This window comes from Lathyrus oleraceus, chromosome 3 (assembly GCF_024323335.1).
Source record: "Lathyrus oleraceus cultivar Zhongwan6 chromosome 3, CAAS_Psat_ZW6_1.0, whole genome shotgun sequence".
NCBI classification, from domain to species: Eukaryota; Viridiplantae; Streptophyta; class Magnoliopsida; order Fabales; family Fabaceae; genus Lathyrus; species Lathyrus oleraceus.
This window is the reverse complement of record NC_066581.1, coordinates 483168999-483196514: the sequence shown is the minus strand read 5'-3', so window position 1 is coordinate 483196514 and position 27516 is coordinate 483168999. Positions and strand designations below refer to the sequence as shown.

The 27516-nt window shown below is 35.0% G+C and overlaps 1 protein-coding gene across 1 annotated transcript; it reads right to left on the bottom strand.

Moving 5' to 3' along the window:
- Positions 1-809: 809 nt before the first annotated feature.
- Positions 810-14050, bottom strand: LOC127131768 (uncharacterized). The gene is made up of 3 exons (XM_051060681.1): positions 13813-14050; positions 1537-2675; positions 810-869 (listed from the first exon to the last, which is right to left on the bottom strand). Exons 1-3 carry the CDS (start codon positions 14048-14050, stop codon positions 810-812), a joined length of 1437 nt encoding a protein of 478 aa, XP_050916638.1.
- Between the last annotated feature and the right edge of the window lie 13466 nt (positions 14051-27516).

Sequence of the window (27516 nt, the reverse complement as noted above, 5' to 3'; positions counted from 1 at the left end):
ACACCCGAGGAGTCAAGGCGGATAAGTGATTGCATAAGAAGTCTTTCCCAAAGAGAGCTCTTCTACAGTCTCTTCCTCCAAAGTCGGGTTCTCATGGAGTAGCTTTGGGGAATGTCCATTGACCTTGAAATTTTGATTAGTGCATTTGTCTTGTATTCCAGGATCAAAGAAGTATCTTCGATAAGTAAAAGTGTTGAATGGACACGTGAAAGTGATCTCCTTTTTTACAATATCAAGAATTAAAGGATTATGGGGCTGCCTCACTACTTTTGTTTCATCTTTAAGGGAGATCCTATGCATACATATGGATGAGCTAATATCACGAGTGTCAGCCAAGGTCCATCCAATTCCCTTCTTATATTTCTGCTTAAGTTGAAGCTTTGATGAATAATATGAATCCTCGGGAAGTGGTTTAGGCTCTAAAAAATGTGGTTGTTCAATGCATGGTATGTTTGGGGCAGCCGGAATGTCAAGAGCTTCAGCCACATAAACAACTTCATTTATACTATCACCCTGCAAGACAACATCAATCTCAACATAAACAACACAAAGGTTAGTGTTAGTACAATCATCACATGAATAAACATCATCAAACCCAGATAGAGATGGAAAATCAAGTGAAAACAATTCAGAAAAAGTATCATCAACCGACTCAGAGATCAATTCAATATGAAAAATAGAATGCTCCTCCAAGGGATGTTTCATGGTATCGAAAATGTTAAATTTTGCGACAATGTCACCAAATTCCATGGACATGGTTCCATCGTCGACATCAATTTTTGTTTTCTCCGTTTTCATGAACGGTCTGCCTAAAATGATAGGCGGTCTGCTTGAATTTGTTTCTCCATACATGTCCAGAATGTAGAAATCTGCAGGAAAAATCAAGTCATTAACTTGAACAAGCACATCTTCCACTACTCCAATAGGGCGAGCATTACTTCTGCTCGCTAGTTGAATGATTAAACTTGTATGTTGTAAAGGACCAAGATCAAGGTTATTATAAACAGAAGTAGGCATAATATTAATGTCTGCTCCCAAATCAAGCATGCAATTGTCGAATTTACTATCCCCAATGGTACATGGAATATCAAAAGTTCCTGAATCCTTGCACTTTTGGGGTATGGCCTGATTGAGGGATGAAACAATAGATTTCTCAGGTGAATGTTTAGGCTGGATAAGGGCTGAAATGTTTCATCCCAAATTTACTCTCTCATTGCCCTTCAACCTTTTCTTACTTGTGCACAAGTCTTTTAGAAATTTTGCATACTTTGGAACCTGCTTAATAACATCAAGAAGCGGAATGTTTACCGCCACTTTTCTGAACACATCTAAAATCTCTCTCTCTCCTTGTCTCCATCACCAGTCCTATTATTTTTCAGTATTCTATGTGGGAAAGGAACTGGTAGCACATACTCCTTCTCTTTTTCTTTTTCAATTTCTACCACAACAAAGGGTTCAGTTTCTATCACAACGGAAGAAGGTTCAGGTGTTACCTCAAGAATTTTTTTTATTTTTTTCTGGGGCTAGTTCTGTTACCTTCTCGGATCTCAAGGAAATTGCACTCACATTAGCATTAAGGCCTTTTGGATTCACAACTGTTTGGGCAGGAATTTGGTTTGATCCTTGGGCTTGCTGTATGGCATTCATCGAAGTGGTAAGCTGTCCAATCTGTGTCTGCAAAGTCTGAATACTGGAATCTATTTGTTGCTGAAATTGGAGATTGTTAACAGCCATTTGTTTGACAAGATCCTCCAATGAAGGTCCGGAAGGTGCAGAGGTGGAGACTTGGGGAGTGGTTTGTGGTTGTGGCAGGGGTATGACTAATTGTTGTTGGGTGGGCTGATGGTTTCCATATCGAAGGTTTAGATGGTTCCTCCAATTGGGATGATATTTGTTGGTAGACAAGTCAGGAATGTTGTACCCTCTCTGATTGTTGCTTTGGTTGAAAAAGTTAGCTGCATATGCTTGAGGAAACTGAGTGACCGAATCATCTTGAAGAATATGACATACGTCAGTTGGATGTTCAGTATAAGTATAAATATCACACAACTTTGTTGTTTGAGGTTTACTCACTATCATTTGTTTCACTAAAGAAGTAAGCTCTTCAATTCTGGTTTCTAAAGCCTTGTTGGAAGAGGAAACCTGAATGTCATTCACACCTTTTGTTTGGACCGTATAATTATTTCTGGTTGTGAATTGTTGGGAGTTGAGTGACATGTTCTCAATTAGGGCTTTAGCAGCAACTGGAGTTTTATCGACAAGTGCTCCACCAGCAACAACATCAAGAATGTTTCTATCCATTGGCAACAATCCCTCATAGAAATACTGAATAAGCAGTTGTTCGGTAATTTGATGTTGAGGGTAGCTGGATACTAATTGTTTGAATCTCTCCCGATACTCAGCCAATGACTCATTTCCCTGTCTAATACCACATATATCTTTTCGGATCGATGCAGCCCTGGAGGCAGGAAAGTAACTCTCTAGGAAAACTCTCTTCAAATCATTCCAAGTCGTGACAGAATTCGACTCAAGATAATATAACCAATCCTTGGCAGCACCCTGTAGTGAAGACGGGAAGGCTCTCAGCTTGATGTGATCTTCGGTGATTCCTTCAGGTCTTAATGGTGTAGAGCAAACAACCTGAAATTCCTTAAGATGCTTATGCGGATCCTCACCTGCAAAACCACTAAACCTTGGCAACAAGTGTATTAAACCAGATTTCAACTCAAAAGGAACAGTAACATTAGCATATTCAATACATAAACCATTGTAATTCATATCAGGAGCAACAAGTTCTCTCAGAGTTCTTTGGTCATCCATATTAAACTCAATAGAAAAAAAAATCAAAAAAGAATGAGAAAACACAAAACTATTTCAGCAATGCAGCAACAAATAGGAAAAAACTATTAAGAACAAACAATTGAAATACGTAAAAAAACTATTAAAATAAAAGAGAAAAAAACAAAAACACAAAAATTAATCTAATAACGTCAATTAAAATTTTTGAGAATTTTTTCGGAATTTTCTGAAACTATCAAAACAGAAAAAAATCATAAAAAATAGAAAAATAAGGAATTTCAGGTTTTTAGGATGACCTCCACTATTTCGGCTTTTGATCCTTGATTTTTTTCCAAGTTAATTGACAAAGAATCAGAATAATTTGAGACGATTTTCTTAAAAAAAAAAACAGATTTTTTTTAATCCTAAAACGCAAAAACACCCGAACACAAGAAAGTTAGGGCAAAAAAAATGTTAAAACACCTATGACTATAATAATATTTAGACTCTAATAATGGTTAAAATCTACAAGAATCCCCGACAACGACGCCAATTTGATCTGCTGTCGCACACGGGTCAAAAACGAGTAATAAAATATAGTAAACGGGAAGCGACACCTCGAGTATCGTATCGCAAGGATTCTTGTATTATTCTTAACCTAATGAAATCGATTTAAGGGGGGTTTATGTTTTAGTGATCGATTTAGAAAACAAAGCAAAAAAAGTGATTAAAATAAGCGATTATAAAATAAGTCAATCTATTGTTTTCGGTTTCCGGCTAATCATTGGTTTTTACCTACCAATTCCCTAAGCGGCTTCGATCTCTATTCGATTCAAATTCGACTGACAAGCGCAATAGATATATGACAGATTTATATTTCTATATTCCGAATTAAGCAAACGGATAAATACAATCGTGAATTAAGAAAACACGATTTACAAACGCAATTTAACGACAAATCAACGAAAACTACGATTAATAGTTAGGAACGCAATCATACAAATTTAATCAAAACCATTCCATAAAATATAGATTAAGCAAATGAAATTTCATAGAATAGAATTGAAAGAGAACAAAATTAAATTGATAGAATAAAAACCTCAAAGCCTTGGAAATTCGGTTACAACAGATTGACTCTAGGAGATTAGTTCCTCTTCATGATCACACAAAAGCAAAAAGTTATCGTGAATAATGTGTAATTGATACAGTATCACGGCTTCCCTTTTAAACAGAATAAGAGTTTCACTAATAATTCAAACTGGGTCGGAAAACCTAAATTCGGCCCAACAAATGGCCCAAAAGAAAATATTTCCTAAAGTACGAAACTTCAACGAATTATTTGAGATGTCTTCACTCCGAATCAGATTTTTCCTTCAACATAAAAGTTGTAGCTCTTTCTCTTAGCTTTCCAACGACTGGTAGCACACCTCGATCTGATACTCCTAGCTCCAGTTATGAATTTATTCATGCATACTGCTAATGCTGAAAATAAACTGCAAAAAACAAATAAGTGTAAAAATAAGATAAATTAATAAAACACATTAAAAGGGAAAAATAACCAAACTAAAACATGAAAATGCATAAGTATAAATATATAAGAATGTGCATCAAAATGAATTGATCAGGGGCACTTGCAATCATACGTTCGTAATAAAACAAACTCAACATCCTCAAGAAGATCTTCGTCATTTCTTTTTCCTCCAAAGGTGGACTAATCTGGGAAGCTAACTCTCTCCATATTTGGGATTACTCTTTGAATGTCACCTTATCTTTCTGAGACATAGACCTCAACTGATCTCTATCAGGCTCCATATCCACATTGTACTTATACTGCTTGACAAAGGCCTCACCTAAGTCATTGAAAGTATGTACACTTGCATTGTCCAAACCCATATACCACCTCAAGGTAGCTCCAGTCAAATTGTCTTGGAAATAGTGAATCAGCAACTGATTATTATCAGTCTGAGTAGACATTTTTCTGGCATACATCACAAAATGGCTTAGTGGGCAAGTATTCCCTTTGTACTTTTCAAAGTTTGGGACCTTGAATTTCACCGGGATCTTAACATTGGGGACCAAGTAGAGTTCAACAACACTCTTCCCAAACAAATATTTTCCTCTCAGACTCTTCAATTCTTTGCGTAACTCGAGGAATTGATCTTTCATCTCGTCCATCTTCTCATACACATCTAGACTCTCAGACGGCTCAGAGTGGTAGATAGTGTCCTTAACACGAGGCAAAGTGTGAACAATAAGAGGTGGCACTGACATGACCGAGCTAGATACCGACAGAGAAACAAAGGTGGATGCATACCCTTCTGGCATAAAATTTGATGGCATTCCCCAAGGGAATCCAGTAGGCATAGAAGGAATGGGTTGACTGACAATAGTAACAGGAACAATTGCAGAAGCAATCTCAAAAATGACAGTTCTCTAAGGAGGAGGAGTTACAGGAGTTGGTGATGACTGATTTTGGGCAGCAATCACATATTCCATCAGCGTCATTAATATGGAGATCTCTTCCTTTAGCTCTCGGTTCTCTTGATCTAGATGCTCCATGATCCTTGGTTGATTAGCACGAGTGTTATAACGGTGAGTCGGCTTGGCTGATGCACAGAAAGAGAACTGATAAGACATATGGCAGAAGAAAACCTGTTATGCAAATGATGCATGAAATGCAATGTTTTTTATTTCAAGGAAAATATGAAATTCTATTTTCAAATATATAATAATAATAACAATTTGATTAACCATAAAATCTCTTTTTATTCATGAAATTTGGAAGGATTATACTAAGTACAATTTCAAAAACCAAAGTACAAATACGAGAGAAAAAGGAAACTATCATCCTAAGGATCCCTTAGCAACTGTATCAGATGATCTAGATGTGGGTGTGTACTTCCTTCGGATGTGTCTAATCTCGGACTCAAAGGATGTCTTCATCTGAGCCTTCTCAAGGACAAGTCGATCCACTATCTTCTTCCAAGCACCGGAAGGCTGAGGCATACTAGAGAAAGGTAGACTCTCTGGATCTCTCTGTCTCTTCACTGCTTGGTCTTCAAGAATCTCAATAAGCACATCCTTGTCTTTCGACTCTAGCTGCAACTCTTCATACTTTCGACTCAAAGCATGGAACCGCTCTTCCCACATGTCTTTCTCTTGCTTCATCATGGCGAGTGCATCTTCCAACTCCTCTACATTTTGGTTAAGGAAAGTTGATGGCTCAATCACAACCAAAGACATAGGTCTTTCACAGGCGTATGACATCTTCAGCTCCAAAGCTCTCTTATTCACCCAAGTAGTGTAAGCTACACAGTTGCATGGACCAAGCTCGAATCTTCCTTTCCTATGCACATTATGTCAAGCATGTATCATCCTTTGCTTCAAATTTTGGGGATCTTTACCCTCTTAATAGAAGATCCCTTCTAACTGAGTGTTATTAGGTTTATTTCTCAAGGGGAACCTAAGTTGACGACGAGCCAAAGCAGGGTTGTAGTTGATTCCTCCTTGTGTACCAATGAGAGGTACATTAGAGAACTCACCACAACTGTCAATAATATCCAAGCTACTCAATGCAGAATCATACCAAACAATATCATTATTAGTGAGAGACATAAGTCTCTGAGACCATCGTAGACATTACTTGTTCTCCAAGAAAGCGGGCGTTTGAGGCAAGTGTGAAATAAACCACTTGTACAAAAGAGGAACACAACACACAATAGTTCCACCATCTTTAGAATTCCTCAAATGCAAAGAGAAATACATGTCACCCAACAGAGTAGGAACAGGGTTCCCAATCAAGAAGGTTCTAATGGCGTTAACATCAACAAAACCGTCAATATTAGGGAACAAGGCTAAACCATAGATGAGCAATACAAAGATGGTTTCAAAAGTATCCATGTAATTGGCTTGAGCAAAGATAGTAGATTTACCAATGAGGAACTCATAAGTCAACCCAAGAATACCTCATTTCTTCACCAAATGAGCATCAACCTCATATTTCTTCAGATGAAGAGCTTCGACTATGATATGGGATCTGGGAATCTCCTCCAATCCACTAAAAGGTACTTTTTCAGATACGGGTATACCCAAGAGATAAGCATACTCCTCCAACGTAGGCACAAGCTGATAATCAGGAAAAGTGAAGCACCGGTAGAGAGGATCATAAAACTGAACCAAAACAATCAAAAGTCCTTCAACCACATCAGCATATAACACAGACAAAAGCTTCCCATGATGTTGCTTGAAGTCCAAGGGATCTAGTACAAAGGATGACAACTTCCTTAGCTCTTTCAAATCAGGACATCTAAAACTGTACTTCTTAGTGTTCCTTCGTCCATAATCCATGGTCTAAAAATATTTGCAAATGAGACCTTAGTTCCTTGAAATTTACCTTTATGTGATGAATGTTATGTTGCGCATGAATGCAACAATCACACACAATGGATCATACACAAGGCAAACACAAGCAAAGGTCGAGGGATGGATAAAGTCATCATCAAGATCAATCATTCATTTTGGTGGATTATGGTTTTTACCTTATCAACACCCAAGTTCCATTGATATTGACAAGACTTGACCGAATCAACCAAGAATCAAAGGGTTTATTGTGAGTCACGAGCATGGACTCAGGTTAAGAACCATCTCAAAGGAGTGTACTAAGGATAAAAACCTGTAGATCATGTTCTAAAAAAAAGTTCTCAGAGTCTTAATCCCATCTATCGAATACTATAGGTTAGGATGAATGACTCATCAACCCATAATATTCTCAAGAGAAACTCGTTTAAGTGTAGTATCGTGGAATAACTGTTATCAGGTCTACACCTGAATAGTCTCTGCACTACGTCCTAAATAAGCCAAGTTGGGTTAAATGTTCTACACTCCTCAGCTTCTGGGACCCCAAATCAGAGAAAGTAATGCCTAACCACAAATAACTTGTGTCACATTAGTAACTCAAAAAGGGTCTCCACTAAGTAGATGGGTCTCAAGCCAACTTGTTAAGGACTACTCCACACAAGTTGAACATGACTATACCATCCTCATATCTTAATTTGAACTCAAGTTCGGGTTAGAACTTATCTCACCACTCAGAGATCACCAAGCACAACATACATATTATATCATACAAACAAATATACAAACATCAAATATATAATATATACACATAAAAAAGTAGGCTAAACCCACTGAGGACTACTCCCTAGTAGAGTCGCCAGGTAAATTCATGACCATCAAGCTATGGATAAGCTCAACGTTAATAAAACCAGAGTCGCCACCGTGCTTTTATTGTTTCCAAAGGAAAAGGGAAAAGTACAAACAAAACCCAAAGATAAGAAGTTTTCAAATCAAAACTAATAAAATACCAGAGATTACAGGTAAGGGGGTTGGTTACACAGAGGGAAGGTGTTATCACCCAAAGTGTCCTAGGTACTCCTAGGGAGCCATTTTTTTATGTGTGTATGTGTTTTAGGTATAAAAGATGTTTGAGGAAAATAGAGTATGGGGATGAGAAAAGAATTCATTGATTATATTTTTGTGTTTGACAAGACCTTCGATCTTGTGCCTACATACCAACATAAAAATGAGGGATCAAAACCTCGTAGTTTGTGGTAAAAAATTTAAATAAGTTGGTGAATTACTTTTAACAAAAGTTTAATAAGAAAAAAGGCACAAAGGGCCCAAAAGTTTGAATGAAGTTGTTAGTTCTTTTTGTCTTTTGAAATTTTAAGTCAATATGATTAAATTTATTTACAAGTTTGATTTAAGAAAAAGTTCAAAATTCAATGGCATAAGGCCAAAGTTTCTAATTATTAAAATAAAGTCTAAGTTTGAAATCACAAGCAAAAAAAGTTTTTGAAAAGAGGGAGAGATTTGAAATTTAAGAAGTGGGAGGAGATGAAGAGTCTATCCTAAGCATAAATTTAAAGTTAAGAGTTTAAAAGATCTGACCAATGGGATGCTATCCAATAGACAAGAATGTCATATAGAAAACCCACTTTCCCTTTGTACTTTGAATCAAGCAATAATCAATGAGAAATTAGTAATATCTTGGCATTATGAAGATCGAGGCATCAAATAAAGATAGCCACATCCAAGAAAGCAATCCCAGAAGCTAACAATCTTTTTTGTCTTCTCATGTATCAGATGAAATGTTCCTTGATCAACTAAAAGCAAAGCATCAGGCACAAGGTCAAGATAACAATTAGCACAAAGATAGAATAGCAGATGAAATCAAACAATATCCAAGGCTTGCATCAGATGAAGGCTCAGTTCACAATAGCTTGATCTCAAAATGTTGGCATTGGCCAAGTCCTTTTTGCATAGGGAATATTGCCTAGTTCTAAGTCCAAGAGTTCAGATCATGATCAACAGTCTACCAGACATTTTTTAGGTTTTTTGTGGTTATTAAGTATTTTAAGGTCCTAAGACCACAAACAAAATCAAAACACACAAACAAATATATACAATCACAAGATATGGCTCAAATGAGCAAAGTGAAAATGACATAAAGATAAACAAGTTAAATGAAATGTAAATGGAAATGAATGATAAATGGCTGAAATTTAAATTGCATAAAGTAAATGACTTGAAAGTAAAGCAATATTAATGAGAATTAGTCAAATGTTAGTCAAAGGTTAGTAAAGGTTAGTGGTGTTTTTTTAATTTATTAAGTCATTCTTTGGAGAACACTCAACCATTCTTTCACAAGTATGAATCCTTAAACCAAGACATCTTCCATGAGAAGGGCTCTAACTTGGATAATTCAACAAGTATGCCATTAGCTCTCATGAAAGGAAAAAATGTAAAGTTTCCACACAATACCATGAAGAATGGGAGACTTACAATCTCACTTACTAGAATGATATGTCATTAGGTTCAAATTTAGCTCTATGTTAAGCAATCGTAATTGGACTTATGTAGAAATCACAACTATCTGAGGTCGAGCAATAAAAATTTAGGTGTTAATGCATGTTAGAGATTTGGTATAAACAACCAAACTCCTAAAACATACCACACACTAAAAGAAAAGATCAAGAGGGAGGGACCTATCTCAGTCATACTTGTATTGGTTCATCTGACACAAGGTCATTGATGAACCAATTAGCCTTAAGATATTAGAGATTTCATTGGTCAAATAAGGGAATGGGAAAGAATATGGATGAAGATGAAGAGGGAGGGGAAGATAGAAACACAAATTGATCAAGGGAGGACTTTCATCAAATCAAAACCATTCATTCATTTTGGGAGATGAAATGTACATTTCATCTATCCCCTAAATCCAATGGTTTTGATCCAACAAAACTCAAATCAACCTTGACCAAGGCCCAAACAGAAAGTCAAACATCACAAGACCATAAAAATGGCTCAACATAATTTTTAAATAATTAAACAATTAAAAATCCAATTAAAAGTGAATTAAAATACATTTTAATTTGGTCAAAACCTAAAATCCCTTCAAAATACCAAATAAATGGCCAAGGGATTTATCATAGGTCAAACAAGGTCAAAGGACCTTAGACAAAAAATTTCACTATTTTTCAAAAGTCAGGAGTATTTTTAAACAATTAAAAATATGCACAAAAACATTTAATTCGTGAAAAATATCAAAATTAATCCAAAAAATAATTTTAGTTCAGAATATGAAAGAGAAAAGTATTTGAAGATTTTTGGTGAAAGTTCCATATTTTTTGGATTAAAAATGAAATTAATATGAATTAAACAAAATAGAAGGATTAAACATAAAATCAAAAATTAAAATAAAATAAGAAAAAACAAAGGCCATCAGATCTCCCTCATTAATTGAGGTGGCAGATCTGATGGCCACACGTGCGTGTTCCATGGTAGTCATCAGTCAACGTGTTGTACGCGTGGTAGTTCAAACCAAAGGTCCATATTAGAACATCCAAACATGATCAGATGGCCAGGAGGTGTGCCAGCACACCACCAGAGCTAGGGCTCCGGTCATTTTCTCTGGTGACCTCCATCGGACTGGTCCAACTTCATCTCAATGGAAAATGAAAAACAAGGATACTATTTCAAAGAGAAAATGCTCAGGATCACGAATTTGGCCTCAATTTTATCCAATTCCAAGTACCTAAAAAGATACAGGGATTTGAATTTTGAGAATCATGAACTGACTTGCTTCGATTTAACCTCAAATCAACTCAATCTTGTTGCCTACATTGGTAGGACTTCATCCAACCAAAAATCAAAGAGAATGATGAAGAATTGAGAGAGAATCGAAGAGATGAAAATTCTGGAAAATCACCTTCGAGGGAGCTTGAATCTTGTTTGATCTTGCTTCCAATTGCCCTTGGCTTGACTTCAGATGCTTGCAGGAAGTGGAATAGATCAAGGAAGGGCTTGGATTCTTTGAGTTTCAACTTCAAAACTGAAGTGAAATTGAAACTCGACTTTCAATTGAAAACCTTCAAGATTGTCCTCTAATGGTGAGGGTTAGGATTCCAGGTTCAAAGCTTGGGCAAGGTGTCCATAATTCTGAGCATGATGGGTCTTATTTATAGGCAATGCAATTGCTTTCTACACATTTCCATCAAAATTCCAAAAATAGTAATTCACCCTTGCATGGTTGCATGGGCGTGTGATAGACCCATGAAATGATGTAATCAGGTCCGAATTTCATCATGTGCAATGTTGAAAGTGTGTCATGTGATCATGCAATGGAAATTGGAATGTGAACATGAAAATCATCCAAATGAAACCTTGTGAAGAATCCATGCGCAAGTCCTCCAATTCTTGGTAAAATAAGATGATCTTAGACTTTTTGGAAAGGTGAGATCAAGGGGAACAACTTTCGTGTTGAACACTTTTACATTTGAAGCTTGGATCATGATGAGTTTTGAGGTGGAAGTTTGGGAAATCAAACATATTTGAAAATTTTCTAAGTATCAAGTCAAATATTCACTTCTTCCACCTTAAATAACTTTTGTTATGGGTTTCAAATCGAAAACATCCCTTCATCAAAGTTGTAGCTGTTTCAAACCTATTAAATTTGGTCAAAAATTTGACCTCATTTGGATTTGGCATGAAGGATTTATGTATTTTAGAAGTTGAGGAAAAGAATTTGTTCAATGGTAATGGCCCAAAATGACCTATAATGTTTCCTCTTGGCACATGCCCTTTCAAGTCGAATTTGAATTTCTTCCAAGAATAAAAGTTGGAGAGGACACCTTGAGTTTAATCATGAAACTTGAATGGACTTCATCTCATAAAAATTGTGCAAGTTATGGTTCTTGTAAGTTGACCTCCTAACTAGGGTTCAGACAAAATGACCTATAATCTTTCATCATAAAAAATAACTTTACAAGAAAATATAGATCTTGACCTCAACATGAAAATTGTTTTTAATGGAATAAGGAGTAACTTTTCTCTTGGAATAATTTTCATATGACAAAAAGTGTAGGAGATAGAGTCTAGTGAACCCCAATTTTGACTAGTTGACTTTCTCTTGTCAACCATCATGAACCAACTTGCAAACTTGAAGTTCTCTTAATCTTTTGGACTCATGGAGGATCATATATGCATAAGATGATTTAATATGAAGTATCCCTTGAAATATTTGGTCGAATGATGAGGAAAATTGTTGAGGAAGTCACACAAGATACCCAGATGAATTAGGGCTTCCAAGACAAACTAGCTTCAAACTCTTGATGAATTCTTGATCAAAATGATATGTGAAGACCATAGGGATCCATATATGATGTATAGAGTCAATGTGAACCATCTCTTGATTAGTCTCCTTGCATTTAGGGTCTCAAACCCTAGATATGAGCTTGATGAGGCCTTGGTGGATGCACACACTACCTACAAAAGAAGTAAAGCTATACATAGACATATTTTTGGCATTTTGGTTAGTAACCAAAGAGAAATAAAGTATGATACAATCAAATTTGATTGGTGAACTCTCCCAATGCAAGCCCAATGAATGATGGGTAAGGAGGATGCCAAGGTTTGATCCCAAAGCCAATGCATATGATGAGGTAGCATGAGGGATCTTAGGGTCAAAATTGGGGTCTTACAATACTTCACCTGGTGACAATCGAGGCGGAGGCAAATCTGTTACTCGTTCATCTTTTTTGAAATCAGCCTTATTTCTTCTATAGGGATGATTTCTTGGTAGGAATCTGTGGTGACAGTCAAACCACAAACTTTTCCCCCCCTTTTTCCAACGTTAACGCCTTGGTGTTTCCCATGCAATGTGGACATCCTATTTTTCCATGCGTACCCCAACCAGATAACATGTCATATGCTGGAAAGTCATTAATAGTCCACATCAAGGCAACTCGCATAGTAAAGTTTTGTTTACAAGATATATTATAAGTCCATTCTCAAATCCACAACCTCTTCAAATCATCAATTAAAGGTTGTAACTACGCATGGATTCCGGATTTTGGACTTGACGGTCCTGGAATAAGGCAGGTTAAAAACATGTATCGTTTTGTCATGCACATCTCAAGAGGTAGGTTGTAATGGGTTATTATAACTGGCCAAGAAGAATATTCGTTTCCCGACGCTTGGACATATGGAGTAAAACCATCAAAGCATAATCCAAGCCTGACATTTCTAGGTTTTGCGGCAAAATCAATATGTATCTGATCAAAGTACTTCCATGCCTCGCCATCAGATGGATGTCGCATAGTGCCTGAACTTTTTTTGTTTGTATGATGCCATGCCATTTGACTTGTATTGTGCATTGAAGCAAACATTATTTTTAACCTTGGTATTATCGGAAGATAAAACATGGACTTCACTGCTACACGCTTTTGCGTACGGTTAATGGATTTACTGCGAACTTGATATCTTTACAAAACTTACATTCCTCCAACGCTCCATCACTAGTACCAAACTCATTGTCATAACACAACATGCAACCACTAATGCAACAATCAATCTTTCTTACTTCTAAACCCAACTTCGACACCAACTTTTTTGCATTATAAAACCTTGTAGGCAACTTGTCTTTCGTAAGAGTCGCGTCGAGCATTAGTTTTGCGAAGAATTCCAAACACTAACCAGGAACATTCCAATTTGACTTGGAGGCCAATAGTCTCACACACATTGATAACTTTGTGTCTGAGGACCCCTCAAACAACGACATATGCATCTCATTCAACAACTGATAAAATCTTTGTGCTTTCTCATTCGGCAACCCTTCCCCATCAAAATCTTCAGGTTCATCATAGGTCACGTTCACACCTAAAGCATCACCCACCATCTCACTGATCAGATTAAAGTTTTCCACATATTCCATCGATGTTCGACTACTTGAAGCATGCATATTACAGGTCTCTTGTACGTTACTCGGCAGTTCTTCTCCATTATATGTCCAAACACAATAATTTTCAATGAGACCCATTCTCTTTAAATGACGTTCTACTTCCTCAGGGTCACTAATTATAGGTCTACATTCACATTTAAGACAAAGACATCTAACTCCTCCTTCGTTTCGACAACATTCTTGAGCAAATGCCCACGTGATAAATCCTTTAACTCATTCTTCAAATTTTAGTTTAAGTGTGCGTCTTCCTGGATACAACCTATCGTACATTCAACTTCGGTAGTACCGAGAATATTCCATACTACATATTTATACAACCATTGTCTTTTTAATTACCAATGTAACTTTAATATATCAACCAATTTCAGGAATTTTGATAAAACATTAACTACAAGTATTAACTAACTTAATATTATTCTTGAACATAAACTAATATTAACTAGAAACTACTTTTCATACAATTACAAATAAATAACTTAATATATATATATAACTACAAAACAATTTCATACTATTTTGTTTTTTATAAACTTATATAATAAGTTCATTAAGATAAACATAAACATTTTGCTTTTGTTTAAACTACACATTTAATTAACATATTATAATTTATTTTTTTAATAAATAACTATTATGTTCTATTTTGTAAAAATATATATAATACACATATAATACACATATAATACACATATAACATAACATATAATTAATATACATATATAATATATAATACATATTTTGTTTTTTATATATATATATATATATATATATATATATATATATATATATATATATATATATATATATATATATATATATATATATATATATATATATATATATATATATAATATAATATTCTAGTTTTAATATTCTGTTTATATAATATCTTCTGTTTTTATTTAAAATAAAAATATATATAATATAATAAAAATATAATATAACACATAATATATTATGAAAAATAATATATTATAAACATATATTCTGTTTTTTTAATATAATATAATATATTATGTTTTTATTATATTTATATAAAGTATAATATAATATTTTACGAAATTAATATATTATTAAAAATAATATTCTGAAAAATAATATATTTTAGTAATATATTATGAAAAATAATATTCTGTTTTAAAAAATATATATATAATATTCTGTTTGAAAAATAATAGATTGTTTTTAAAAATAATATTCTGTTTATTTATAGTATTCTATTTAAAAAAAATTATCCTACATTTTTAATAACAACCACCAACAACCTAATATATATATATATATATATATATATATATATATATATATATATATATATATATATATATATATATATATATATATATATATATATATATATATATATTATATATATATATATATATATATATATATATATATATATATATATATATATATATATATTATATATATATATATATATATATATATATTATATATATATATATATATATATATAATTCTGGAAAAAAAATTCTGAAATACCTCAATGAAGATAAGCAAAAATTTGAATCTTGAACCTTGATGCTTGAATTGTGATATATGTTGATGAATCTTGAAGAAAAAAATTAACAATGTTAGTAATACAATTAAAATATAACACAATATTTAACACATAAAAAATGAAAAGTTAAGTTATATTAAAATACCTTTTGAGAAAGATAATATTTAGGGGAAAATTTGAAGATGAAATGTGATGAAATGAAGAAGAGGAGGAAATAAATTGATAGAAAATGAAGAATTAAACTGAGTCTGGGCGTGAGAGAAAAATGTGGAATTTATATAAGCCAATTCAGCGACGTGAATTTTACGTCGCAACCTTGCCACGTGATATTCACGTTGCAACACCCTAACTGTCATATGACTGTGTCAGTCAAACGTCCCCCATCAAGTCAACATCTTTTTTTAGGTTTTGAATTTCATGTTGCGGCGTGATTTTCACGTTCCAACTAAAATTTTAAAAAAATTTAAATCTCCCCCCACGTAACTGTGCACGCCCGACTTCTTTTTCTTAATTTATTGTACTTTTAAAGTTGCGACGTGATTACCACGTCACAACATGTTGGTTAAAATTTTCATTTGCCTTTCCAATGTGTTTCTCTGTACACGCCTGATAATATTTACTTTTTCATTTTATTTTTAAAGTTGCGACGTGATTAACACGTCACAACATTTTGTTTACATTTTTTATGTTTTTCCCATGTGCATGTAGCCGTGTCAATTTTTTAATAATAAAAACATATTGCCACATGATATTCATGTCGCAACTCCCTTTTTTTGCCACATGATTTTCACTTCACTATATCACGTGGCTGAAGACAGTTTTTCTTATAGTGAAGTTAACTAGTGTTGCTTGCATCCATTGCAAACATTTTGGAGCTCATGAAGTTCACTTAGGTGATAAACAACTACTTCAAGTAGAAGTTGTGCAGAAACTTAATGGCATGAGCATGGCAAAGTTGTAAATATATACCTGAATGACACATAGAAACCACATGTTTTGCCTTGGTGTATATTTCATTTAGAAAATGATGAAGAAAGAAAAACACCCTTTATAGGTCACAACTTTCAAAATCCATTTTGTCCACACTGCTCTATATGTTTACTAATTATAATCTAATGATTGATGATGCATACACTTTCAAATGATTATCAACATATATTTTACATATAATATAAGTATATGATAGGAACATGTTTTTATATATGTTTATTATGATATTATCTTATTTGGATTTACTAAGATCAATTCGGGAGGATGCTTGAAAAAATTAGAATATGTTAAAGTTTAAAGAGTAATTCAAGTGCTCTAATCGATTACCACATGCATATTATCAGTTAAAGCAAGGCCTGATATGCATTTTCAGTAGTAGAAATATCTGATTTTCGAAGGTGTAACCGGTTACTTAAAATGGTGTAACAGATTACCACTGAAGCTGAATTAATTTCTATTTTATTGACTGTCAGGTGTAACCGGTTACACATTTTGCTGTAACCGATTACAAGCTCAAGTTTTTGTATTTCTGTTATTATACTTGGTCAAATTTTATCCCAATTGATTTGTAACTCATATAAAGTGTTTAGGGTGCACTCTCACCCTAGTTAATAAAAATATAGCATCTCACCCTCAATACTCTCTCTATCTTTCAATTCTCCTCTTTCACTCTCCAAATCCAAAATTACTCCACCTTTGTTTTACCAATCTTGTGGTTGCTTGTTCTAATATTTGGCATGAAGACTCTGGTTCAGATCCACAAACATCTAGTGTGCAACATTAATTCAGCTTCCAATGAAAGAATTCCTCTAAATTTACCCATTATTGATGCGAAGAACTGCGACAAATGGTGCAAGCAAATGAAAGTGTTGTTTCACTACCAAGATGTTCTTGAGACGATCAAGAATATTGTTACTCCTCTTGTTCATAATGCTACTAAAGTGCAGCAAGCAACACATAAAGAAGATAAGAAGAAGATTACAAAGCGATGTTCTTGATTCATTAATGTGTTGATAGCGACAAATTTGAGAAAGTTGGTGATTGTGAATCATCGAAGCAAGCATGGGAGATCTTAGAGAAAGCTTATACAGGGGATGACAAGGCAAAGGTGGCGAGGTTACAAACTCACAAACTTCAGCTAGAATTGATTCAAATGGAGGAGAAGGAGACAATCAACGATTTCACAATGAGAATCACTCGGTTGGTGAACCAAGTGAAGGCATGCAGAGAAACCATTACGAAGCAGTATGTTGTCGCTAAAATGTCGTGTTCTTTAACACCAAGATTCGACAAGATAGTTATGGCGATTGAAGAGTCAAAGGATCTTGCGATGATGAGCAAAGAAGAGCTACAAAGTTCTCTTGAGGCTCATGAGCAAAGGATGGAGGAAAGGAATAATGATAAGGCAAAGACGGAGATGGATTTGCAAGCTCGTTTCAATGAGAAGGACAAGAGATCTAAAGGAAAATGGTCCATGAAGAACAAAGGGGATTTTCAAAATTTTAGCTGAAAAGAATCTCAAAATTCAAAGAATTTGACTTGTCAAAGGGGTGAGAGAAGCTACAATAAACATGGGGGTCAATACAGTTTTAGAGGTGAAAGGAAGACATTTGACAAGAGCAGGGAGCAATGCTACAAGTGTCAACGGCTCGGTCATTTTACGAAAGAATGCAATGCAAACAAGAAGGAATCTCAAAGAGATTAAGCCATGGTTGCAAGAAAAGAGTTTGATGAAGAGAATACACTCTTGGTCATGATCACGAAAGCCAATTGTAGCAGCAAACAACTGCGGGACAGAAGCTTCAACATCTCAAAGAATGCTGAAAAATTATGTTATGGTCGGTTGAATGATATGATTGACCGATTGTGTGAAGAGGAAGACGCCATGATGAGTTTGAAAGGAGTTCAATACAGTGAGGAGTGGTATTTGGACTCGGGTTGTTTAACTCATATGACGGGAAGAAAGGATTGGTTTGTCAAAATCAATCGTGTCATGGAGAACAAAGTAAAGTTCGTGGATGACACCACTCTAATGGTCGATGGTATCAGTGATGTTTTGATCATGAGGAGGGATGGTGGACATTCCTTGATCAATGATGTCTTGTATATTCCGGGAATCAAATGTAACCTTCTAAGTAATGGCCAATTAGTTGATAAGGTTACAAGATTCTCATGGAAAACAAGGGGTTGTGCATTTTGGATGCAAATGGAGTTTTTGTCCTTAAAGTGCATATGGCTGCCAATAGAACCTTCAAGGTTGAGTTGAAGGTTATGGAGCACAGATGTCTTGCTACTGCAGCAAGTCGTGAAGTGTGGATGTGACATTATCGTCTTAGGCATCTCAATTTTCGACATCTCAAAGATTTGCAAAGAAACAAAATGGTAATAGAGCTGCCATCGATCAACATACCAGCTGTAATTTGTGAAGAATGTGTGCAAGATAAGAAACATAAAGGGAAATTCATAAATGATGTAGACCGGAGAACCAATAATTACCTTGAGGTGGTGTATTCAAATGTGTATGGACCGATGCAAGTAAATTCCATTGGTAGCAATAAATACTTTGTAACATTTATTGATGATCATAGTAGAAAAGATGAGGTATTCAAAGTGTTTAAGAAGTTTAAGTTCGTGATTGAGAGGCAAAGTGGTCACAAGCTCAAAATGCTCAAAATGGATGGTGGATGAGAATATGTCTCAAATGACTTTGGGAGTTTTTGTGATCAAGAAGGGATTGCACATGAGGTAGTACCACCCTATACACCAAAATTAAATGGTGTGTCCAAAAGGAAGAATCGATCGTTCATGAACATGGTGACAAGTATGTTAAAGGGGGAGAACTTTCCGAAGGAGCTATGGGGAGAAGCGGTATCCACAACTGCCTATTTGTTGAATAAGTGCCCTAAAAAGAAGCTGAAAATGTAACACCAAAGGAAGCATGGTCGGGGTCAAGCCAAATCTGAACCATTTGAGAGTTTTTGGTTCCATTGCATACCGACATGTTCCAGGTCAACTTAGAAAGAAGTTGGATGACAAGGGAGAGGTGATGATACTTGTTGAATATCACTCTACCAGTTGTTACAAAATGTTTGATGCTGTGAACAAGAGGATTATGATCAATCAGAACATAGTTGTCGATGAAATGAATCAGGTGTAGCAAGGAATAACTGGTTACTAGTAGATTATAACCGGCTGTAACCGATTACAGGTTCAAAATTCTAGATTCTAAGGAAGGAGAAAGAATAGAACATCATGTCGTCGAAGCCCGAAGTGAAGGAAATGTCAGAAGGTCAACAAGGAAAAGGGGTTTGACTTAGAGACTCCAAGATTGTGAGATGTTCAGTAACAATGAAGTCAACGATGATGGGGATTTTGTCCATTTTCACTTATGGCCGAATTTAAACTCGTTAATACGGAAGAGGCCTTAAGTGATCCAAAATGGATTGTTGCTATGAAAGAGGAATTGAAATCCATTGAGAAGAACAATACTTGGGAGTTAATTTATCTACCAAAAGGAAAGAAGCGAATTGGTGTGAAGTGGGTGTTCAAAGTGAAGGAAAATCCCAAGGGTGAGATAATCAAACATAAGGCTCGATTGGTGGCTAATGTATTTTTGAAAAGAGAAGGCATAGACTTCGAGGATGTATTTGCACTGGTTGCTAGGATTGAAACCATTAGGCTTGTCGTTGGTATTAAAAATAACCATAATTGGCCTATCTATCAAATGGATTTTAAATCCGTGTTTTAAATGGACCACTTGAAGAGAAGGTATATGTAGAACATCCCCCTGGTTTTGTTGTGAAAGACCAAGAGCTAAAATTCTACAAGTTAAGGAAAGCGCTATATGGTTTGAAGCAAGATCCAAGAGCTTGTAATAAAATAATTTATGGTTTCCTAAAGGATATTGGCTTCAAGAAATGTGTATCGAAGAATGGAGTATAAGTGAAGACGAATGCAAGTGAAATCTCAATCATTTTTTGTTTATATATGGATGATTTATTGATCATGGGCAGCAACAGTGAGTGTGTTTCAAAGTTCAAGAGTGGACTTATGGAAGAATTTGAGATGACGGACCTTGGTATCATGACTTATTTTCTTGGCATTGAGTCTTACAAGTCCAAAATGGGACTTCTCATGCACCAAAGGAGATATGCTATTGCGATATTAAAAAAGTGTGAAATGGAGCATTGCAATACTACCATTTCTCCAGCTGAACCAAGGTTGTAATTGTCTAAGAAAGAGGATGAGAAAGATGTTAATCCAACTCAATATAGGAGGTTGATTGGATTCTTGTGTTACTTGTGCAATATACGACCAGACTTGGTGTTTAGTGTCAGTATTATGAGTAGATTCATGGAGAGACCAAATGTGTCTCACTTGGAAGCAACCAAGAGAATCCCACGCTATGTCAAAGGTTTTGTTGGCTGCGGAATTCTCATTCCTACAGCGGATACGGGATGAAAATGAAATTTGCTCGACTTTACCAATTCTAACTAGTGCGAAGATAAAGATGATCAAAAATCTACAGCTCGATACATTTTTATGTTCGGTGCAACACCAATCTCATGGTGTTTGAAGAAGGACTCGGTAGTTTGGAATCTCATCTTGTGAGGCCAAGTATATTGCCGCTTCGTTATGTGCGTGCCAAGCCGTATGGCTTATGAATCTATTGGAGGAGTCGGGCAGCAGTGAGGGTGAGGCTGTCACACTCTTAGTTGACAATGTTTCTGCGATTAATCTTGCTAAGAACCCAATTAAAAATGGGAGGACGAAGCACATAGAAACGAGGTTTCACTATTTGAGGGAACTTATTAGTGAAGGAAGGTTACAATTGGGATATTGCAGAAGTGAAGACTAAGTTGCTGATTTGCTGATTAAAGGAGTCACAAATGATGTATTCAAGAGGTTGAAGATGAGCATGGGCATGGTAGACTTGCAACACTTAAATTAAGGTGGTGTATTGAAGTTTAAAGAGTAATTAAAGTGTTATAACCGGTTACAATAAGGTATGATATCCATTAAAGTAGCAAAAAAATCTTATTTTCGAAGGTGTAACCAATTACCTAAAATGGTGTAACCGATTACCACTGAAGTTGAATTAATTTATGTTTTATTCAATGTCAGGTGTAACCGATTACACGTTTTGATGCAACGAGTTACAAGCCCTAGTTTTTGTATTTTCTGTTATTGTACTTTGTCAAATTGTATCCCAATTGATTTGTAACTCATATAAAGTGTTTAGGGTGCACTTTCACCCTGGTTAATGAAAATATATTATCTTTCTCTTTCTCTCTCGCTCGCTCTTTCTCTCTTATCTCTCCCTCTCTCTCAATTCTCTTATTTCACTCTCCATATCCAAAATTAATCCACCTTTGTTACACTAATCTTGTGGTTGCTTGTGGCATTATGTGTTGGAGGATTTTTTCACTAGGGAACATTGAACATTGTGAGACTTCTTCTTTTAGAGCAACACATTTGTGAGAGACACACCACATACTCACCTAAAACCTTAAGGTGATATATTAGTGGATTCCCTCATTTATAAATACTCAAGTCACCATATTTCCAACCAATGTGGGACTATTACTCACACTTGTTATATTCTCAACATTCTCTCTTAAGTGTGAGTTCACAATGCACCCCCTCAAGTGGAAGCTCTTCTTACTTCCACAAATTCTTGTACCGCGTGAAACGTTTCTTACTCACCATCCTTGTGGCGTTGTTGAAAATCTTCAACGGAATGTTTCTTACTCACCACCCTTATGACACCATTGACTTTCGATACAAGTAAGTCAGTCCCTTTCTCGAACTAGGCTCTGATACCATGTGTTGGGGGGAGTTTTTCACCAGGAAACATGGAACATCGTGGGACTTATTCTTTTAGAGAAACACCTTTGTAATAGACGCACCACATATTCACCTAAAATCTTCAGGTGATAAGTGGTGGAGGGGGGGGGGTGTCTCACTTATAAATGTTCAAGTCTCAATACTTTCCACCAATGCGGGATTATTACTCACACTACTTAAACTTGTTACATCCTCAACAAAATAGGCTTCAAAAACTACTCTATAATGAATCAGATGTAGAGAGAAAATTACTCTATAGTCATTTTTTTAGACATACTTATGTGGACGTCGTAAAAGAACATAGTTCATAGGATCCTATGAAAGACTCTTGAGATGAAAGTTTAAAAAATTGCACAATAATATAGGCAGATGTAGCAATTCTGAAATAAAACAAAAATACCACAATGAAAGGTAATATAAACTGAAAAATTATCAAAGCGAAGAAGTATAAATTCTCTTGCTAACACTAGTGAAAAAGAAGAATATAATTGGAGAGTTTACACTCGTTGTACTAAAAACGGATGTAAATAATCAATATTGTGCCAATTTTGTAAATAAAATTTCATTGTGAGTTTTAACACATAACAATAACAATAGACATCATATTTTTTAAAAACAAGTGTAAAATTGAAAGAATATTAATCATCAAGTCTGTTATATTAAAATGTGTAAATTTTTAAAAGCCAACAAAATAATAAAATGTCAGTTTATATTTTCACCCTTTTATAATAGAAAAACTATAATTATTAAAGTGTGTAAATTTTGAAACTCGTAACATACTGTACTAATTAATTAACCTAAATTACTTAATACCCTCAAAACTCACACGAAGAATACATTCTCAAAACCTTTCACCTTTCCAAAACCACACGACATGGAAACTCTTTCCAAACTTCATTCGCACACAAAATCATCTAAAACCTCTCCATAACAACTCTTGCCTCTCTAGAACGCACTCGCACGACGAAGGCATCGAATGGAACAAAACCCATTCACTAACTCGACCAACGAAAACCGTCTCGGGAACCTAATCACACGAGTGTATGGAGACATATAAACCAAACACCAAAACCCAATCATATGAATATTTCCCTTCTTCGCTCATCTCTGTGTATGAAGGTCGTAGTGACTCAACTCGACAGTTCACCAACAATTGTCTCGATCATCTCCATAGAAATAAACCGTAGCTTTACCCAGTAGTTATTGGTTTGCAAGTTTGACACGAACGGGTTAGTATTTTCTCTCTCTCTCTCTCTCTCTCTCTATCTATCTATCTATCTCTCTCTCTATCTCTCTCTCTCTCTCTCTCTCTCTCTCTCTATATATATATATATATATATATATATATATATATATATATATAGTGAGAATCTTATGTGAAGAACCAGCAAGTGAAGTTGAAAGAGAGTTTGACAAGAAGAAGTTAGAGGTTAAGCAAGTACAAGAAGGTCTCAAAGAACAAGACACGTGCCTGCAAGGTTGAAATAATGTGTGATACATGAGATGATATGGTAAATAATGAAGCTGAGTTGGTACACTATGATATCTATGTAGATGTCGAACCAGTCAATACAGCTGAGGCATTGAAGGATTCAACATGGATGAAAGCGATGAATGGGGAACTTAAATCTATAGAAGTCAACAACACTTGGTAACTTGTCAAACTGCCTCAAGGCAAGAATGCAATCAATGTGATGTGGATATATAAGGCGAAGTTGAATTCCAAAGGAAGAGTAACTCGACACAAGGCAAAACTTGTGGTGAAAGGATTTCTTCAAAAAGAAGGAATCGACTTCGACGAAGCTTTTGCACCTATTGCTAGGATCGAAATAATCAGGTTGGTTGTTGGTCTAGAAAACATTAACAACTGGTATATGTGTCAGATGGGTGTGAAATGTACATTTCTTATTGACCCCATAGATGAAGAAGTTTATGTCACACAACTAGCTGGATTTGTGAAACAAGGGGAAGAAAATAAGGTATACAGGTTGCATAAAGCTATGTATGGACTTAAGCAAGCTCCGAGAGCTTGGAATAAGAAGATAGATAGATTTCTAAGGGAGAATGAATTTGTAAAGTTCACAACTAAGTATGGAGTATATGTAAGAAGAAGCAAGAGTGAATTGCTTATACTGTGTCTTTATGTCGATGTCTTGTTAATAATAAGTAGTTGCAAGAAAGAGAACGAATACTTCAAAGGTGATCTTAGCAAGGAATTCAAAATGTATGATATGGGCAACATTTCATACTTCATTGGTATCAAATTTTACAAGAGCAGTAGAGGCTTGATGATGTATCAAATAGGTCATGCACGTAAGATAGTCAAGAGATTTGAGATGGAAGACTACAACTGGACTTCGACGCCTGCTGAACCAAGACTACAACTGTCAAAAAACTTAGATGAAGATGATATCGACCCAACACAGTACATAAGGCTTATTGGTTCATTAAGATAACTTTGTCATACAAGGCCTGGTCTAGCATATAGTGTAGGTATGGTAGGTAGATTCATGCAGAAGCCAAAGGCATCACATCTAGCAGCGACGAAGAAGATACTAAGGTATCTGAAAGGAACTCTCGACTATGGCATTTTGTTTTCTGTAGCTGATGAAGAAAATGAATGCAAGCTAGTGGGTTATACCAACTCAAGTTGGTGTAGTGATGTTGAGGATAGAAAATCCACAGTGGTTATATGTTTATGCTAGGTGGTGCACCAGTTGCTTGGAGCTCAAGAAAGGAACCAATTGTGGTACCATCATTGTGTGAAGCAGAGTACATAGTTGTTTCTCTATATGCATGCCAAGCAACATGGATGGTGAATTTGGTCGAAGAGATTAGAGGGTAGGATCAAGGAGAAATTACCACAAAAAATTGATAACATGTCTGCTATCAATCTGGCGAATAATCTGATAGAACATGGAAGAAGTAAGCACGTCAAAATGAGGTTTTATTATCTTTGAGAGAAGTAAAAAATGGGAAGTTGAACTTGGAACACTGCAGAACTGAAAATCAGATTGCAGACATCATGACAAAAGGAATGTAGGTCAAAGTGTTCAAGAAATTAAGATCTATAATAAAAGTAGATAGCTTAGACATAATGAATTAGGTGGTGTGTTGAGAATGTAATTCTTTGTGTCAAAGCATTGTTTCAACATAGTCTGTTGTTGTCGAAATGCTCTGAGTGTCGAATTGTATAGTTGTCGAAATGTCGAAGAAGTGTGTCTTCGATAGAAACTTAAGACTTAGCTTTATTTTGTTCATTTTAGCTGAGTTAGTTAGGTTTGTTGGAGATTTCTTGGTGTGCAAGCAATCTCAACCTATAAATAGGGAGGTACCGTATCATTGTTTATAATGCAGTTGCATAGTGAAACATATTTGCAGATTACAAAGTAAAGAGCACAAGTTTCTCTGCCAGATTCACAACTCTTCTTCTTCCCCAATTTTTTGTAGAAACCCTAATTTCCTTTTCTCCCCTCCCCCCCAATTCAATTTTTCTTTCTTCTCTCACTATCGATTATGCAGTGGAATCATTTTGCAACCGAGATTGATTGATTCACTCAAGTGAAGAGTGAAGAACAATGGGAATAATCAATCAGAAAGATTGATTCTTATTCATCAAGATTGCTTCAGAATTCTTCAAATTTTTGGTGTAATTCCAACATAACAGAGGTGAAAATGTGGTATATTCGTCGATAAAATGTTAAAACCGAAAGGACATGTATTTTCGCCATTTCAAAATTTCAGAAGGGTCTCCATGAGGATTGAACCCATTAACTTTACACAATATCTGTAGTTTTTTTTATAACTAAGATGTAAAATATAAAATTTTCATGACGCCCTTCATTATAGTAGTAAGCATATTTTTTATATAAAAGAAAAGATTAATTGATCCTACCAATATATATATATATATATATATATATATATATATATATATATATATATATATATATATATATATATATATATATATATATATATATATATATATATATATATATTAATCTTTTCTCATACCGGCTTGATTTGAGCCAAAGGCAAAGAAAGAAGTTTCATAGCGTTTGGATCAACGTTATTTTGATTATGAATATTTCAATTATCTTCACTTTGATCTAAGACACTACAGTTGAAGTAGAAGACAACTTTTTAAATCATAAATTATGAATATTTCAATTATCTTCCCTTTGATCTAAGATATTTTTATAGAAAATGGGGTTACTGTTGGTGCAAAGGTAGAATATATGATGAATGGAAATATTCTTATTCAGAGAGTGATGGCTACAAAAAGGATTAAAAGTTACAATGATTGACACCCTATTTATAAGCCTCTAACAAACTTAAATTTGAATCAAATCTAATATTTAAATCTAATATCTAACAAACTTAAATATGAATCAAATCTAATATTTAAATCTAATATCTAACAAACTTAAATATGAATTAAATCTAATAATTAAATCTAATACCATCCCTTAATTCATATTCCATCAAAACTTGTAACACCAATTCCATCCCTTAATCTGAGAAATTGATCAGTCTTGATAGCTTTCGTCAGAACATCTGCCAACTGCTTCTGAGTGCTACAGTGTACAACTTCTAACACTCCCCTCTGAACTTGATGTCTCAGAAAATGATACTTGGTCTCAATGTGCTTGCTTCTCCCATGCAACACTGGGTTTCTGGCAAGATTGATTGCAGACTTGTTGTCAATCATCAGCTTCAGAGGTTTGTTTACTTTAATCTTCAGATCCTGCAATAGATTCAGAATCCACACAGCTTGGCATGCAGTAACAGCAATCTTACAATTCTTCAGATCAAATCTCTTCAGAAGTTCTAATTCATACTTGAGCTGATGCAAAATAATACCTTTCTCAGAGTATCTGAACTCCATCCCTAGAAAGTATGTCATTTTGCCTAGATCAGTCATTTCGAATTCATTCATCAGAACTTTCTTGAACTTGGCTATCTCCTGTTCAGAACTTCCAGTCAGCAGTATATCATCAACATATAAACATACCAGAGTCATATTTCCTTCAGAAGTATGCTGAACATAGACACCGTACTCCATCTCACATTT

Bases quoted from the DNA above. Each gene is read 5' to 3' on its own strand.
- LOC127131768 (XM_051060681.1), bottom strand. From the start codon at position 14,050: ATGGAATATGTGGAAAACTTTAATCTGATCAGTGAGATGGTGGGTGAT. The intron at 2,676-13,812 runs GTTAGTGTTTGG...GTGGTTTTGCAG, and splicing joins GTCAAATTGGAATGTTCCTG to GTGAGGATCCGCATAAGCAT. The intron at 870-1,536 runs GTAACAGAACTA...TTTTTCCTGCAG, and splicing joins TTTCCTTGAGATCCGAGAAG to ATTTCTACATTCTGGACATG.